The following is a 19,548-nucleotide window of genomic DNA, read 5'->3' on the forward strand; positions in this document are numbered from 1 at the left end:
GGACATGGCAGGAAAGAAAGACACAGTAAACAGACAAGCAGATTTTTAAAAATCTAGAAAACTGCTAAGACAGACATAAATACAAACCTGTACATTGATGATTTGATAAATATATTACATTTTCTTTATTTTTTGGCAAATCCCCATAGATTATTACCTAAAAAAAATATAAAAAATACAGTATTACTTTACTATTTATTTTCATTGCATTATGCAGTGATGACATCCAACAGAGTAATCAGCTATTTACTAGGGAAACTGCCAGCAAGTTAGCACCATTAACAGAAAAACATCCCATCACTGCATCAGTAGCCATCATGCATACAACTGACTTCGCAACAAAGCGATGGATATTAACCAATGAGGGCTTAAGAAAGCTATTGAGTTGTTGTGCCTCAGCCCTAGAACTGGATCCATGGAATCTGACCTACGTCCACAAGATCCCTACATTACTGTAAATAAAGGTAAATAGGAATCATAAAAACATGAAAAAGCACCATTTAACTTTACATATCTAATGAACAAGACATACTTCAGACAGACACTTATTATCATTCAATCTAAAATAGTAAATATTCCTGGATTAGATCAAGGAGAAAATCTCAGTCATTTGCCATGATTTTAATAATCAAGACTGGACAAAGAAACATGAGATTGAGTGGTGTGTCTAAATTGGGTGTTCAGCCTCCAGCCACCAGGTTTTGTTTCAATTTTTGTTATATTAAAGACACCCTTTAACCTTTTAGTTCCCTGCCTACTAGTGAAATAACCTTCCGAGAGCATAACAAGGGCAAATTCCAAGCAGTTAACCATGCCAACATTTAAAATGGATTAATTCAATTACTTTTATTTCAAATATAAAATAAGAAATTACTTAAACCATTCCAACTCTGAATTGAATAATCCATACAGCTTTTTTATCTTTAATAAATATTTTCATTATTGTCCTGTGTTTTGGTGGGATGGAGTTAATTTTCTTCCCCGTAGCTAGTACAGTATTTTGAATTTAGTATGAGAATAATGTTGATTTCTAGTTGTTGCTAAGTAGTGTTTATACCAAGTCAAGGACTTTTCAGCTTTTCATGCCCTGCCAGTGAGAAGCCTGGAGGGGCACAAGAAGCCAGGAGGGAGCACAGCTAGGATAGCTGACCCAAACTGGCTAAAGAGATACTCCATACCATACGTCATTATGCTCAGTATATAAATAGGGGGGAGATGGCCAGAAGGGGCCAGTTGCTGCGCTCAGGTCAGCCTAGGTACTGGTCAGTGGATGGTGAGCAATTGTGTTGTGCATCACCTGCGTTTACTGTTTTGTTTTTTTTTTTTTTTTGTTTGTGTGGTTTTGATTTTTGTTGGGTTTTTTTTTAAACTTTTCTTTCTGTTATTTCCCTGTTCTTACATGAAACAAAGCTTTGTTTTTCAACCAGTAAATGCTATCTAGCATTCTCCCCTTGCTCTGCCAACACCAGTGGCTATACTCCTTGTTTCTAGCAGTTATCTGTTTAAACATACACTCTTCTTCAGACTCCATTCACGAAAAAACAAAGCACTATTTGGAAGGTTTACCCACTTATCACCACTTCCCCAGTCTGGGCCATGTGGGAACTTTATGAGGAAGATCTAGCTAATATTCAGATCTTGATTAATAGAATTTAGTATGCAGGGTCTTGTACTGATCTTTACAGAAAGTTTCTCTGAGCACCTCTGAAAAACCTGCCCACCTCTTGATTAGCCTGTTATATCAGATGGGTAATGCCTTGTATAGTAGCACTCTGCAAAAACCCCACATAAAGCTGTACATTTCACATGCATGCCATTTCTTCTTCTTTGAAGACGCAACAGCACTCTTAATAAAATTTTGTTTTTAAGGCAAGAGATATTGGCAGACTGAGACATTCAGTAAATACGTGGACAAGAGGTCATCCAGCATACATAAAGAGAACATTATTTATTGGAATTTTTTTTTTCAAAAACAAAAATACATGCACAATAAATTTTAACTGAAAGTTATTTGTAACAAGTCAGTTGACAAGTATATTCTGCACAGTATCCAAGAAATTCAAACAAGCTGTAGGAGTGGTTTTCTCATTAAAGTTCCAGAAGAATTTATAATCTTACTGCTGACACTCTGTTTAGTACCACACACTATTTAGTGCAAGGTAACAGGTCAGAGGATGTGATCCTATATGTCAGGTGCAAAAATTACACCAAAATAAAAAATTATCTTCCTACTCTCACTTACGGAGTTAAAACTTCATTTTCAAATGTAGAGCTTTCAAGCAGTGTCGTATACTAGGTCCATAAATATTGTTTTCTTTAATTTCATGTTGAGACCCTACTACGCAGTTTCTGGCAAAGACTGCTTTAGAGGAAGATAAAAAGCCCAATACAACAAATCACTAAACCAGAATGTCCTGAACTATCTGTGCTTTGTTTAAAACATACGAAAATAAGAACAAAACAAAATCTGCCCTTGACACTGTATGAGCTGTCCCACACAAGACTTCAATAACTGAAATAACTTCAGTTTGTGAAAATATCCACTTTAATTGACATGATCTCAATGTAACCAGACCCACAATTCAAAGCATTCACTTGTGACTATTGCATGAGTAAAAACAAATATAAAGGATAATTCCCTTAAAAAAGAAAAAAGTATGATTGTGTCTGCCAAATGTAACAGTTAATCTGTATTATTTTTTATTTCAGTAAGACTGGAGCTAGTTCACTTTTTAATTCCAGAGGAACATCCGCTCATTGTTACTGTAAATAACTTATATATACAACATTATGTCTTACCAGAACAGTTACACGTGTTTACATGTAATGAATCAAAATAAAAAAAAAAAAAAAAAACCAAAAAATCTCTTTTCATATTTGTAATTAGTTCTCTTAAACACAAAACACTGAAAATTTTATTTCAAAGCAAAGGAAGGAGTGGGAAAATCTGGAAACTGTTTGCTCAGATGCCTTGGCCAAAGGGGATGCAACAGCTTTCTCTGCAGCATCATTCACTTCAGCACTGCCCACTGCGCTGATGTGGAGAAAAGGCTTACACAGCTTATCAAAAGCCAGCAACTTATCTAATAGACATTGACAGCTAGGAACTAAGAGGTACAAACTTACAATACAACTGTTACTACAAGCAGGTAAGAATGACAACTTCCAACCTGCATTCTCTCTAGAATCTCTTCTTCAGATTTCACACAGGACACCTACGCTGTGAACAGCCACACAGCTCTCCTCTAACAACGAAGTAAGTATTTTCACTTCTTACTGCATTTCCCGAAAAGTTAGTAGACCTTACAACAGAGGGCTAACAGCTAAAAGCTTTGAATCCTGCAGAAACTGCCCTTTTTCATTTGAGATGATGCCTGAAGAATTCACCAGCTTGTGAATAAGCAGTGAAGAGTCCCCTCAGGGCAAGCCTTCAATTTCTGGCAATCTGATGCTTCTAGGTGAACTACAGTACCTAATGTAAATTACAGCTGCAGAAGGAAATGATACAGTCTTCATGGTCTCCAGAAAACCTCTGACTCCTTACTGTTTTTTGTAGCTAACTTTGCAGAATTCCCTGCTGCAGAGACTGCACAGTCTCTGGCATCTTTCTGTGGCTGCAGAATAGATCTGGGCACCACAGTAAAAGCAAGAACTTGAGTGATTTACCAGGGACAGCAATGCAGAAACGAATACCCACAATGACAGATTGTGTGCACACTCCTTTTGAAGGAACCTGAAGAGAACAAAGTAGCTACCAGATTCCTCCTCAAGAGGGGAGCAAAGAGGGAATGCAGAGCACCACAAGGGATGGTCTTCCCCTCTGCAAGGGCATTCACTAGCAAGCAGCTAGGAAGTGGTGGAACACATGCTTATGAGGCGATTTTCAGTTTCAGAAGTTAAGGTACCTAGTGTTTCAGATATTTTATGCACAATTCCATTAATGCCAGAGTATCCTATATATTGGCTTGAAACACTGAGAAGGTGTCCTGTCTACCACAATGAAGCATGTGACTATCCTATTCAGCTGAATAGGTGCTGCTTTATTAAAAATAACGCACAATGAAGTCAAGCAAGGAACACAAGGTAAAAGGAAAGGCAACGCAGCAAGCCAAATTAGGCAGAAACCTGAGGGTGAAAAAAAAATCAAAATAAGACTTACAGCCTAACACTGCAGACATTACTTGGTTACAGTACATTAAAATGTGTGCTTTTAGCCAAGTTTTGGCTGCTTCACAGCCCAGTTCACAAGAACAGGTAATACAGTTACTGTTAATATGGGGTCTTTCACATCTGTTTACATAGGTGTGTGTCAAACTCAATTCAGTGAGGTCTCAAATAAAGGAAACTGGATGCTATTAGACTCATTTCTGTGGGAAGACTGATACCCAGCTTCCTTGGATGACATACACTAAGCTGCTCACATGTCCAACAGGCACAAGACACACCTCAGACTGTCGTGACCAGAAGAAGCTCTGATTCACTCGCAGGAGGTTACAACAAATTCTCCTGATGGGAGAAATTACTAATTCAGTGATAGGCTGCTCTAGGCATGCAAATGAGAGCTCCTGGGCGATGTGGTGACACCAGTTTCAGCTTCCCTACCAGCATCATGTTTTCTTCCAGTGCAACATATTCAGCTGTGGCTGTGGTAACATGGTAGATCACTTAGCAATGTAAAACAGTCCTGCTGCTATGCAGGCACATCTGAATAACTCATATTTTGCATAGGTTTTCAATGCAACAAGGTGTACAGTCCCAATTTAGACTTTTGTGTCTTGCTTCTGAAATTTGTACATACCAAAGAAAATTAATCACTTAATCACATTCTAGCCACATCAGCTCAGTAAACAGGGCCATGATGAGTAAAAGTAACCACACTATCAAAAACCTGCTTGCAGGTCAACTGGCGACCACATCAAACTCCTAGGAAAGAGATTATCTTAATACGATAATTGGACGCTGCTGATAACAGGAAAGGTTCAGGAGCTGACAAGCAAGCAGTTCTGGCACTTCTGTTTCAGCGGCAGTAAAGCAACACGGCTCGTTACTGATGATAAAAACTCACCTTACACCACATCAGATGCCTACCAGCATACTCACTCTTGGTTCCTCAGACTTAACCCTCCCCCTTCCTCTGTTCAAAGAACCTAGGTGTGAATTGCAGAATGATGCTCCCTTCTTTGCTGTTACTTCAACAAAACTGATGTGCACTGAAACACAGTGGTGTGTCTCCACAGAAAAGGTGGAGCATTCTGATCAGAAAAAAAACCCAACACATCAGCTTCAAACACAAGCAATAGCAACTGGAAAGAAGGTTAAAGCAGTTGGATAATAGCAAAATATTCCCTCCCTCTCCCGGAGGACAATAAGAGAAACAGAACGTTCAAGTCATCAACACTTCATTTAAAACCAGCCATACGAACTTCATATACTTAGCTGTGCTATATCACAATATGGACTTGTGTCCATTTCACTATTTCTTCCTGACTAATTTCATAACTGGAAATGTATTTTCTTTGGGATAAGAGCTGGGCACTATTATAACATGAGTACGTATTAAAATAAATAGTACCCTAGGATGTATTCCTTAGCTGTTTGTTAAAAGTCTAGTTATAATTTTGTCACGAAGGGTGAAGCTTGCATCAACAAACCACCAAAAGTAACTGCTAGATATGGCTTCTGAAGTCAATGGGTAACCCTGTGTAAGCTGACTTCTGCAGCACTGCTGTAGACATCTTATCTGAAGATGTTTAAACTCTTAGTCTAAAAACCTGCCTGATTACACAACCGGTCCTTTGAACTTCTAGAGAAAGTACCTCAGATCACAGAATCTATTTACCCGGTTTGACAAGAAGCAGGCTCAAGACAGGATACAAATAGGGAATTTGTGCTGACAAATTTATCAGGTTCTCAGATGTCCTACTGCAAGAATTTCAAATGTTTATTTTTCTTCCTAGAAGATAGAGAAGCACTTTTATTTGCATTTAACAGATAAGGGTTTCACTTGCCTATAGCATAAAGAATATGAATGGGGCAGATGGAAAAAGGACTTTCATGTTGTTTTTTCTCTAGATCTAAAGAAAAAAGTTTACCTTTAAGCATAGTTTTTCTAAAAACACCTTTATATCATATACAATTTTTAAAATAATGGTCATGTCATTGCTACACTTCATTTCCTCTTTAGTTAAAGAGACTGTCTGCTCAATACATAACTGAGCAAGTCTGAAGTCTGCTGCTCAGGCTCAGCAAACCATAAAATCACAATGCAAACAATTTTATTGAAGCAGAGAGTTTACTCAAATATTCTGTAGTTATGTATTTTACTAGGGTTCAGTGAAGAAAATCATTGCCAAGAGACTGACCTCTGGAGAATATTAAGAAGATTCCTATATGTAATAATTTTTTTGATTGAACAAGAAAGCAGATAACAAAAAACTACAGTTACTGCAATTTTATTTCTTTTATGTAATAAGACTGCATTAGCAACCTGCATGCATTATGCAGGACTGAATCATACCATGTGATGTTAAATATGAAGCCTGTATATTTTTGCTTTCATATTAGCTTTTAGTCTTATGGTCTAAATTGGCAAACTGTTACGAACATAAGTAGTCACAATTCGCTCAACAGCACTAGCTACATGTATAGCAGTCTAGTTCTGATGCTGACTGTAAAGATTTTACAGCTGCTCAGTTGAATTAAAGGTAATTGACCTTTGTATTAAAGGGAAATCTTCTTGAAGAATCAGAATCAATAAAATCTTGAAGCTAATGCAGTTACCTTGTGAGCTAATGAAAACATATATTAATATTTATAACACAATTTCTCCTGCGTATGTCAGTAAGAGTATATCTTTGGTCTCTTATTCTTTGCATATTTGACAACTTTTTGTATTTGAGCATAAAAACGACTTGTAAAGATTTAGGCTATTAGAAATCATTGCCTAATTTTCTAGAGTTTTATAATAAATTAATATTCACTGCAGGAAGGCCTGTTTTTGAGGTCACAGTCCTGCCACCATATGTTAATTATCATTTAATAGCACCTTGTAGATTCAGGAGCTTTGCTTCTAGATCCTCATCAAGGCTATACGCGGTTGGGAACTTTCCTTAAAGTACAAACAATTCGCTCCTATCTAGACTCCTCAACTATCTGAGGAACCTTAAAAAAAGACATCTGTATAAATAAACTGTTTCAAATCTTGGTGACAGAAAAAAGCAGGACTTACCATGAACATAATTTTAAGATTTTGGCATCTAAATCCTCAATAAATCCTATTTTCAGTGCCTAAATAATTTACTGGGTCTTTCTGCACTTGTTTTTGTGCAGTGCAGTCCTATGGCAGGGACCGTACAGTAGCCCACACTTACAATCAGTAGCCCACATTTACAATCCAGGAAAGTCAGAGCATCTAAAAATTTTTAATCATAAATCACCATTACTTTTTCCCCACAAGTGCTGCACATATTTCAAATATATGTAGCACATGTACAAGTAAATTATTTGTAAGACAAGATTTCAACAAGAGGGTTTTTCTGAACATCTGGCATCTTGATCATATGCAAAACCTGAACATGCCTTCCAGCACAACAGTGGAAGGAAGTATTCCACCTGTTTGATTAGGAGAGAAACAGTGTCCCTTATAAGCCTTTGGCACCTCTTGTAGATTATCTTCCCGCATATTTTTGTAATTTCCTTAAAAGAAAGGAAAAGGCGACCCAAATTTAATGTAGCTATTGTTTACTTTATTACTCTTCTGTAGTGGAAAATACATAATGTCCATGTCCCATCCCATGTCATCCATCCCCCCAAAAATAGCAGCTACAGTGCCTTGCTACATTAAGCATGTTCTGGAAATTTTACCCTTCATGCACCTCACAACAGCCAGAAGCAGGAAACTTCATGGCAGTTTGCAGTGTTCCTCTAGCTAGAGCTCTTTTTGATAGGAATTTTGCTTCTAAATGCTAAGGACTCCAAGGAGTTGATTGTGTTCTTATTTGTAATACTCATACAAATGTGTACAAAAGAGTAAAGACAGAACAGGTGTGAAGTTATCAATGAGTTGACACACACAGGAAAAGGGATAACTAACAAAAGTCTACATCCTTTGCTTGTGATTGTGGAAAAAGATTTTTGAAAGCTCCTTCACACAGCATTTTTGGTAAGTACTTAGAATTTAGGCACTACAGACTTTCAAGGTGAGGCAAAGGAATCACTGCGCAGCAAAATAGAACATGCAGGGAGGTATCTGACCTAGCAGCAACTGATCTGGCTCCAGACCTGAACACAGTAAACTTGAATCAGCCTCAAAAAATAGCCAGTTAAACTCTTAATATCTGCACACCACCACAGTATGTGAATAAACTAGTTCACCTGCCTCTTGCTCAGAACTGTGCTCTGTGTTTGCTTACACAAAAAGAAACACAGGTGCCCTCAGATTCCCACATAGCCCTAGAAAATGGGACGGGATAACCCAAGTAAATCCTTAAGTTCCAGAGGAAAAATTACTGCAACTACCACAGTTCAAAGTCATATACTACAATTATTTTTCTTCACATTTAGTTACGTGCTCAAATACAAATTCAACCAAATCACGGGTAGCTAATTTTACATTTAAAAATCAAACTAGAAGAAACTCTGATTTCCTGGTCCCACACTGAGGAGCTAGCTATAACAGCAAAGATGACAAGTAATACGTGACAGAAATGAAATTAACAAAAGAAATTAATTTCCCCCGGTTTTTATCCCAAATCTCTTCATAGCATAAATTCAAATTGACAGAACAAAGATTAAAGAATATTTTTTCCCAAAGAAGATACACTTCCTCTTAATTATAATGTCAAAATCCCTGATATCCGAGCCTACTTTATCTAACACAACTAAGAAAAAAAGAGCACCCTTTAAGCCTGAGGTAAATAGTTTGCAATAATTGGAGTCAAATGTTTAACTATGAATAGAATCTTCTCTTAGCAAGAACAGTGTCTGATGGTGAAGTACCAGGAGAAAAAACTTCTCAATTAATCATCCTTACATAAAGTATCTGGATCTATTACATAAGCAGAAGGGCATTGAAGAGCACTGTAAAACTCCATGGCCCACTATCTACCAAAACACAGTTAAATGCTGAAAGAGAAAAGCATATAAAAATCATGTGTGTTTAAAAGAAAAAAAAAATAAAATGCAGTAACATTTGTATTTTTAAAACACAACAAATTGTGAAAAATCAACATAACTTATATTACTAAAAATGTTAAGGTATTCAAATTAAAACACATTTAACCAGAAAATTTAAAAATCAAACCTGCAAAATTTACTGGCCAAATACTTGGAACCAGAATTTGTAAGTGCATTCAAACTTCCCCTTTGACTTCTTAGATTTTCCTAACTTGAAAAATACTTGACTTTTTACGATTTTCATAAATAAGGCTGATACAAAATTTAGATTCAATTGTGACTTGCCAATAAGAAAACATGCAAGGCAAATCTCCAAATGAAGATTCTAATTTAGGAACCCCGACAGCAGTTTTGGTTCAAGTAACTGAAACGTGTTTCTAAAAATGCTAACAGACCTCAGTTTTAATGTACTGATGTTATTTTTCACATATCAGGAAGGAGGGGGGGGATGATCAGGACCAGCACTGCATATGGAATCTCCCTATATTAAATTCTTTCCAGACTGCCCCAGAGCCAAATCTGCAGCACAGCAGAACTCTAGCTGATATCCTGATGAACCAGTCATGTAGGATTTCATTTTCACCTTCAGAATGATAGCCAAAGGCAGACAGAAAAATTAAGATATATGCAAATATATCTTTTGCAATATGTAAAAAGAGCGCAAAGCTTACATACCTAATATATCTATTTTTTCTGCTTCACACCACAGTTGAAAGCAAGAGTCTAAAATTAGGCATCCAGCTCAATTTGAAAGCTGCATCCCTCAGGCTTAGCAGGTATCACAATTTCTGCTACACTAACACACAGGACTTTCATGTATACTATAAAAGATGTATACGCCTGCAGACAGCTGTGCATTGAAATCCCTAATAAGATGAGCCAGGGTAAACCATCTTCCCGAAGCCAGTATCACAGAAGATTTCACTTGGCTTCTTTCAGAAGTTTACCACACAGAAGTGATTCACTTCACTACATTCTTTTTTAATCTTTGCAATGCACCGATCCCCAAATCTATCACTTCCCAAAACCTTTGTTTCACTATTTCTACCATCATAAATAAATGACAAGTTTTGATTAACCTCTCAACACAGCTCACAAGAGTTAACATAGTTGCGCAAAGCAGCAACCTGAGTAGGGGCTAACAAGAATTGCTGCTGCAAGTTATGTGGAATGAACAAGGAAAGCACAAGCCCTCGGAGGCGGCTCAGCTACCACCAGAGCTTGGAGGTATGCATTGCCTGCGGCTCAGTGCCTTCCCACTTAGCTCCCATACTGTCCCAGTACTCTCCCACTCCTAAGTTGCCAGACTGGGAGGAAAGCTCAGGGAACCCAAGCACAGGTTCATAAAACCAGGCTCATTCCAAAATGCAATTGCCAGCAATTTGTTTCTGAACACAACTGGAGAAGCATGAAAAGTGACATCTCCATCTGATGTCCTGCTTATGGCATCTGCCCTGGAAAAACTCCTCATCTCAAGGGGAGTCACCCTGTCACACACACCTACTGACAGAGAGCAGTTAAAAGACAGATCTTCACCTTGCCTTGATGAAGCCTGGTTATGATGCCTCCCTCGCTGCGAAGAGGAAAGAACCAGGCTCCTAAAAGATGACAACCCACTTCACCAACAGCAATCAGAAGCACTTCCTGATTTAAGTACGCTTCAGCTTGGCTATTAGACTTGCCCTGCCTCTTTGGCTACCCACCTCCACTTTGGGCCTTTGTGAATTACCTGAGGGATGGCTGGACAGCTTCAAAAAGGAAAGCAGGAAGTAAAGATAACCTCAACAGTGCCTGGCTGCTGTCCTGGGCACACACCTTGTAACCATCACTTCCAATGCAAACTAGCCAACAGCTGAAAGACAAAGCAACCATCCCAAACTCAGACACCAAACTCTCCTCACAGAATTCCTAGGGAGCCAACACAGGCTCTACTCCACTGGAAGGCACTGTCAGCAGCACAGTGTCTCTGCAAAGTTTTAATTTGCAATAATAGTTTTCAGTCTTGTTGAGACACATCTAGTCCAAGCTTCAATACCAATCCAGAAAGCATGCTGCATTCACATAACAGTTTGCATTAAAAGAGACCTTAAGATCATCTGGTTCCACCCCCCGCTGCCATGCCAGGGACACCTTCCACCAGACCAGGCTGCTCAAAGCTCCATCCAGCCTGGCCTTGAACACTGTCAAGGATGTGGCATCCACAACTTCTCTGGGCAACCTGTTCCAGTGCTTCACCACACTCACAGCGGAGAACTTCTAATACCTAATGCAAATCTACTCTCCTGTAGTTTAAAGCCATTCCCCCTTGTCTTACTGTTCAATGGGGATCTCTTGTATTTCTAGAAGTATTACAGCTCTGCTAAATAACACTAAGGTAGCTTACGACTGACACAGCCCTTCCAGAGTCCTGTAACAACAATGAAAACCAGAATTTCACAATGTCTTTAATGAAATTACCACTTTCAAAAACTCTTATTCAGCAGAAAGTAGAGATAGCGAAGAGCTGATAAAAGCACTGAACAAAATCCATGCACATGAATTCAGTCATGGATTTTAATCAATTGTAAAAACCTTTGAGATGGAATGTGATCCTTTAGGAAGCAGTCCAAGTGATGATTTATTATTTTTTCAATGCCACTCAATACAAAATATCAAACACAATTACAACAAAAAACAATTGAAGAACATTTTGTCCTCATTTCATCTGAATCATGTGCACAAACACAGCAGGCATTAATTTCATCACCCTGACAGCAACTGGGGTAAGAAGCTAAGGGTCACAAAGAGACGAGAGCATTCATCATATTGAATTACTAGTCCTTACAGCCCTTCAAATGTCCTAATCACAGTCATATTTGCAGCCATTCTGGTTTTCACATGCAACTGTCCTTTTTCTGCATATATGTAAGAAAACAGACTTCCCTAACACAGTGAAAATAAAAGCAGTAACACAACCAACAGTTCACAGGCTACTTGATGATTTAGAAAGTTCTGGCCAGAACAACTATTAGCACTAGCAAATACAAGTGCTTGAATTGCACCTGTTTGTGTTAGTGACTGTGCTGGCTCACTGCTGATAAAACTAATATTCTTTGCTCTCTAAGACTTTCTACTTACCAGAATTCAAGCACCTCATATATTCCTTCCTAGAAAACAGTACTGTAGTGCTTCTGCAGCTTACAGCAGGACAGGTAGGAAGCCACACAACTGAATCATAAGCAACAAAGGACCAAAGCATGGCTGCTCTCTCTATGACACTCTCCAACAGCCTACATCTACGGATTTTCATTACTATGAATTTATAATCCCAGAGATTGTTGAAAAGCAATGAATTAAATTTATATCTCCTTAGTAAAATTTATGTATACCTGCTAAACTGCAATTGCACTTACAAATTTACCCAGCGTTAGAGGATTTCACATTATAAACATAATGGCTTTGTCCAGTTTACCTCACTTATAGGACTGGTATATCCTGGATTGATTTTTGTACTCTGTGTACTGATTCTTCATTTTTCTAAGCCAACTCTTCCATGACAGTCAGCAAAAGGGTTATTTTTGGCAATTCATTAACAGAATTCTAGTATTATTGGAAAACCTAAACTGATCACGTCCTGGCTCAAAACAAATCATTTTGGTAGAACCAAACGGGCCTGATGAAAAATTTTAAAGGGAAAGTATTTACAGTAGGAGACATTAAGAAACTTTTACAGTTACTTCATAAGACACCCTCTAGAACATACTCAGTAAGAGTTCACAGCAACTGTTGCTCTGTAATTATTTCAGATTTCAAGTCAAATATTTATGAGAAGGGGAATTACTAGTCTCTCAAGATTTTCTGTCATGCAGATCAGGTTATCACCTCATTTAGTCACATTTTACAACTGGAAAAAGATTTCTATAAAGATAAAATGCCTTCCCAGCAAGACCTAGAGCTTTTGCTTTAATAAACTTGGCTAAAAACATCCAAGTCAAGGAGAACAAAAAACGAAGCAAAATACATTTATGCATACAGCTGCGAGGAAGAGACAGATTTAGATATTTGATGGACTAACAGCAGATGGTACACAGAAATATCAATTTGTGGCAGATAAATAAAAATACATATATCAAAATACAGTAGTATTTCATTCTGTCAAAAAAAGTCTACATTTATGATCCAAACCAACTTTACTCTCTCACAGCCCCACTCACATAATTTTGCTGAAATTCCCAGTTGAGATCATACAATTCAAATGTTCACAACTGCCTTAGAGTGTTATCATATTGAAAACCCACAAATGTAATAAACCAAAGAACACTAAACAGTACATAATGTTAAATAGCTTTTATATAGGGTAAGACAGCGGCTGTGCTAAATACCACAAGGCTTTCATTTGCCAAGTCACTTAAGCATCTGTATAATCCTAATAACTTAACTGATACTAAGCAACAAGTTCCCATATTCTGACAGCTGATGTTGCTGGCCTCTCTTTTACCCAGCTATAAAAAATATCTCAACATACTGCAATCAATTGAATAAATTAATAGACCTGAAAGAGATGCTGAATTCCTCCCTCCCACGGCTATTATACCTTAATGCTAGTAAAGCCTTAAATAAAGATGCCTTATAAAGCCACGCTAGTTACTATTCTTGAGTTGGGTTTTAGGATTAAGTTTAATGATGCTACACTTCTGCATGTAATTACACACTTTAAAACAGCCAGTTCACTGTAGCTCTCAGGTTACCATCCCAATACCCAACACCCAGGCACATGCTTAACTTTGGGCTGTTTCAAGTTTAATGTGTTCAGCATTCACAAAAGTAGGCCTGAAAAACCACACTGTTTCTCCTTTAATGAGGGATATCTTCCAGTTAAATGATACATGAATTTTAAGGATTCTACCTCTTGTCTCTCTCTATATGTATCATACTTTCCCAAGCTTTATTTACATTTCAGTCTCTACTCCTAACTTGTAGTTACTATTTTACTTACCCTGAGACATACACCACATTGGTTCTGTGGGCTCTCCTTATTGGCTTCTGCTACCCTCTATTTCAGCTTTGCATACACCATCCCTCTTAACATCATCTGTGGCTTACTGTGACAAAGCATCTCTATTTTAAAATTGTCCTAAGGGATAATCTGTATCATCTCCCTTTTCTTTCTTCATGTATGGGTGGATGACATTTTATCAATGCAATATAAGAAAACAGATGTCAAAAGATAACGGCTGCTTTCTTTTGGTTAGCATCTTCTTTTCTGTATCCTTCTGTCACACACATTCTTTAAATAAAAGTTCTTATCAAAAGTTCAAAGTGGTTGCTACTCTACGCATGCTATTTGTAGGAAATTTTAGTATTTCTTCTGTTACAATTTATAAGTTGATTTTTGGCTGTCATTCTTGGAATGGGGTGAATTAAACTACTATACTACTTTCAGCAGCTAATGACCAAGGTGTGTCACACATCAAGATATCTGCATTAAAGATGCTACATAAAAAAGAAAGTGGATAAAACAGTAAGTACTTATTCTGTGAACTACTGCTTTTTTTTTTTTTTATAGATACATAAATTGCACCACAAGTTAACTAGTTTGGACAAGAGGCAAGAGCAAAGTTACGTGAGTTACGAGCTGAATCAATACTAATTCACCAGAAGATCTCACTTCCGTTTTGTACCTGTTCTATTTACCCTGATGTCAAACTGTGCAGTTCTATCCTTAGCAGGCTTTGGGGGTTCCAATGAGAATCAAAATGAAGTGAGGCCTACAACTTTAGCTAAAGAGTGGAAATTTGGGAAGATGTAGCCTGATGTTGAAATAAATGATTTGTAAGACAGTGGACAAATGCTTTTGCTGTAAGCATGAAGACAGGCTTAATTGTACCTGCTCAGTTACCTGCCAGTCAACATGTAAGAACCTCTAACTCACAAACACCTACAGCTGACACTAACTTCAATACACTTCAGTATATTCAGACAACTTTGAAAGTCAAGTTTACACACAGTAAGCACCTGTTATTTACATGGTTATTTCTCAGACACAGAATTAAGTTTTTTACTTTTCAAATTGCAGACAAATACGTAACCTTTCATATATTTGATGCTTCATAAATATTATTATTTGAATGCAGATACCTCTCTGGTCATGCAAGAAAGGCCTCCAATTCAAACCCACTAACATGAAACCTTGGACATGGAATACTGAATAATCACTATCTATGGCTATCAAAATTTAGGGGCCAAAGACTTACAGAGGTAAACTGCATGAAAACTGAGAACCTGTAATAATTTAGAGGTTAAGTGATCTATTTATTAAACCACTTGTATGTGTATTAAGTACAATTAAAGTTAACTACAGTTCTCTTATCTGCTACCAATTTAATACTACAGATGTGCAACACAGGCCACAGTGTTCAAGTGTGCAAAGGAGACTGCCATTCAAGTGCTGACAGAGCACGACCGGTGTCGCATCTCTTCCGTTTTCCCGACCTGCAAAATGAACACAACACCAACACTCCGTGAAAAGCATCACCAGAGGAGCAACAGCGGCTGCGAAACAAGGCTGCCCCGGCCGAACCCGGAGCTCAGGGGCAAGGCCATCGCCTGCACCTGCCGCTGCCTGCCCTCAGACCTCACATGGCGGCAGCGGGCCGACCGAGGCGTGCTGCGTCCCTCCTGCCCCAGGAGCCTGAGAAAAGGTAAAGCGCCGGCCGGGAGGCCAGCCCAGGGCCCACATTACCGACGGCTGCTGGCTCAGGAGGGACGCCAGGCCCCCTGCCCTCCCCACCCGACTCACCTGCACGCCCGTGTAGTTCTCGAAGAAGAAGAGCACCATGCTCTGGTAAATGGTGTACAGGCGGTCGTCCACCTCGCGGTAGAAACGTGCGGGCAGCACGGTGGAAAGCAGGCGCCAGGCACCCCAGGCCAGCACGTAGGTGGGCGCCGTGCCCATCATGACGGCGGCGGGCAGGACGTAGCGCATGGAGTAGGTGTGCAGCACCAACGACAGCAGCATCTTCCCGCTGCCCCCCGGCCTCACCGGGACACCCACATGGGCAGCACGCTCACAGGCAGACCCGCAGCCGCTCCGCACGCATCGCCCGCCACACCGGCCAGCCGCGCCAGGCGAGCGGAGCAGTGCGGCGGCCTCCGCGGCAGCGAGACCCAAGAACAGGCACCGACTCCGGCTCACAACTCCGCCAGCGCTGCCCCCGCCACCATAGCACCCGGCCGGAGGAGGAGCCGCGCCGGCAGGAAGGCAGCTGCTCGGCGGGTGCGGGGCACTTCCGGGACGGGTGCGCGGGAGGCGCGCTGGCTCCGCCTCCGCGGCCATCGGAGTGGTAGGGCCTTGTCGCCAGGGGTGACCAGCCTTTGGGGTGTCTGCTGCCGGCAGGCCCCTACGCCTCTCTACGGGGACTCTCCAGAGCAGGCCCGGGACTGTATCCCTGTGCCTCTCGCTCCCCACTCGGGCGCGGCAGGAATGGCTACAGCAGTCCTCTGGTGTGAGGGGCCCTGGGTTGTGCCCTCATGGTGCGGTGGAGGGCTGCTCGGCACCATGCAAGATGAGGCGCCCGCCTTATAATTGTTTAGCTGTAATTAGCGTTAATTTTAACCTAGCATAGGTTATAAGAAAATACACACGCACACTGCGTCCTTTTTGTGCCATGACTCCAGAGTGGAGCACTAAGAGAATTGTGCTTTCCACTTTCACCAGCTACAGCCACGATGATGGCCAGGGAGTTGTCAGCGTTTCATACTCACCAGTTTGCGTTTTGACTGCCGCAGGTTCTCCCAAAAGCAGGCAGCTGCCTACCTGCTGTCCTCCCCTTTCTGACCCCCAGTACCCTGGTGACAGCAGCAGGCAGATGCACCACCTGCTTTTGAAGAAAATACAAGAAGTCTTGAGGAAAACAGTGATAACCTTCCCAGAGGGAGTTTCTTATTAAGCTCTAGCCCATAGTGAAGTATTTATCCCTTGTTTTTTAAAACAAGAAGTTTTACCCTGAACCTTGTGAAGATCTCATTGTTTTAAAAGAAGTGGATGCTCAGTACCTTCTGATAAGATCAGTTTTCTTTGCCAGGCTTTAATGGGGGCAAGCTTTGTCCTTGTGCTAGCTGTTTTTCAGTGTGCGTTGAAAATTGTATCCCAAATAGTTCAGCAACAAGACTGGGGAAATGGTACTAGGTTAAAGAACTGTGGCAATGTTCTTGTCAAACCGCCTTGGGGGTGCTGAGCTCTGCAGTGAGAACTGATATTTGACATGCATCATAGCTTCTGTGTCCCTAACAAGACTAAATGGTCTTCTTTCCTTCCCCCTCCAGAAAGGGGTGGGGTGGGGTGGGAAAGAGGGGTCATGGTAGGTTTTCTGTCAGGGCTCCCTGTCCTGATCTGTGGGTACATTTCTGTCCTCACTGAGTAACTGCATGTGCTCCCCTTGTCTCAGGACTACTAGAATAGAAGCTCTTCCCCATCATGGCCTCTTTTGGCAGGGAATTTTTCTGCTCTAAGACAAGCAATGCTTGGTTAGAAAATGGAGGAGGAAGCTTCTGTTTTCTGATGCTAGTGACATGGCCACATGGAAAAAAGGTAATTCATCATGATACAGGGAGGAGAAAGTAATCCAACACAACACAGAGAAGGTAGAGTTGATGTCAGCAGAGTAGAGCCAGGTATGCAGGAACCAGTGCTCTGGTGTAGCTGGAACAGCAGGATGGGTGGGAGAGTGGATCCAGACCTGCTGCTTCACAAAGGCAACTGCAGAGAAAGACTAGGATTCAGAGCACCTAGGTGTGTTTGGCTAATGAGGCTGCAGTCAAGGGTGGAAAATGTAGATTAGCAGTCTGTAAAATAAGCAGTGAAGTAGGATTGGGAAGTGGCAGAGAGTTTGGGAAAATATAGCAAAATTTAGCTGGTGGGGCTTAAAGGCAGTGTAGGAGCTTGTGAGCTGGAAGTAAAGACTAGGTGCACAGCCTGAAGAGATGTGTTGCAGTGAAAATAATGTGGAAGGAATAAAAATAATCTTCAAATCAAAGAATGAACTGGAGACCTCTGATTTCATGTATATAAACCTGTGTCTTTCCTTACAGCACTATAAATCCACTTACACTTCTGAGGAACCTGCATATTAAATTATTACAAAATCTGTAGAAATTAACAGTTCTGCCTCTGGAGGATGGTTTGGCTATCATGTAATAAATAAGAACTGAAGATGCAACTTGAACAAAAAGAATAAAATACCTAGATCATCAAGAAATAATATATATTCTATGCACCAAATGCAGTAGAGGTCTAGAGGAAAAGTAGTACCTGTCCTGGGTTCAGCAGCCATTTTTTCTCCTTAGTATAGCTGGTGCTGTGCTGTGTTTTTGACTTTTGGCCTGGGAACAGCGCTGATAACAATGATGTTTTTAGTTACTGCTCAAATGTTTAGCCTGACCAAGGACTTTCTAAGTCTCATGCTCTGCCAGAGAGGAGAGGAAGCCGGGAGGAAGCAGAGACAGGACAGCTGTCCCAAACTAGCCAAAGAGGTATTCCATACCACAGCATGTCATGCCCAGTATGTAACTGAGAGTGACCCGGAAGGGTTAGTTCACTGCTCGGTCAGGCTGGGTATCGACGGGTGGTATTGTATTCTCTTCCCTTGTCATTTCTCTTACCATTATTATTATTGGTGGTAGCAGCAGTGATTTGTGTTATACCTTAGTTACTGGACTGTTCTTATCTCAACCTGTGGGAATTACATTCTTTTGATTCTCCTCCCCGTCCCTCTGGGAGCTGGGGTGGGGGGGAAGAAAGGAGGGGAGTGAGCGAGAGGGTTGCGTGGCTGATTTACGGCCTGGGCTTAAGCCACGACAGTTCTTTTTGGTGCCCAGCGTGGGGCAGAGGGTTGAGATAACAACAAATCTGACTGGAGTGTGTCTAATTGTATTTGTGATAAGCATTCATTGTTTCAGATTAATAGTCACTTGTCACAATGCTGATTTATTTGCTCTCAAAGTTGTTGTTCCTGATCTCACAGTTTCAGTATGTCATACCTTGCTTACAGCTGGTATTTGCTGTGTTAGTGTTTATCAGGTGAGGGGCTTGGGCTAAGGTTCTTGTCTCATTGTACTTTATGGTAATGACTTGTAATACAATAGAATCACTGTTCATGAAACTGATCTGGCTTATGTTCCCAGTGTGGTCACCACCTTTATACTTCGGGAGGTATATAATAGAAGTGCTTAGCAATTACACATCTTTTTTCTCCTCCTTGGGTGGTCAACCTGTGAAGGAGACATTCTCTTACCCTCCCAGCCCCTCCCCCAGACTGTTTACAGCATCATTTGAGAGTTTAGAAGGTTTTGAATGGCCTTTAAATACCCTTGAGACCTGCCTGCTGACTGTGGTGG

General features: G+C 40.4%; 1 protein-coding gene across 2 annotated transcripts in view; it reads right to left on the bottom strand.

Annotated features, from left to right (window-relative positions):
• AGPAT5 (1-acylglycerol-3-phosphate O-acyltransferase 5) overlaps window positions 1-16,417 on the bottom strand; it is a 56,381-nt gene extending 39,964 nt beyond the window's left edge. The window contains exons 1-2 of one of the 2 annotated variants that reach the window (XM_065681516.1): window positions 15,953-16,417; window positions 88-157 (exon numbers count right to left, since the gene is read on the bottom strand). In XM_065681516.1, the coding sequence (XP_065537588.1) occupies window positions 88-157; window positions 15,953-16,171 (289 nt within the window). In that variant the 5' untranslated portion in view covers window positions 16,172-16,417. The remainder of the gene's footprint in view (window positions 1-87; window positions 158-15,952) is intronic. The other variant, XM_065681515.1, reaches the window with a different exon arrangement.
• Between the last annotated feature and the right edge of the window lie 3,131 nt (window positions 16,418-19,548).

The sequence above is a fragment of the Lathamus discolor genome, chromosome 5 (assembly GCF_037157495.1).
Source record: "Lathamus discolor isolate bLatDis1 chromosome 5, bLatDis1.hap1, whole genome shotgun sequence".
Lineage (NCBI taxonomy): Eukaryota > Metazoa > Chordata > Aves > Psittaciformes > Psittacidae > Lathamus > Lathamus discolor.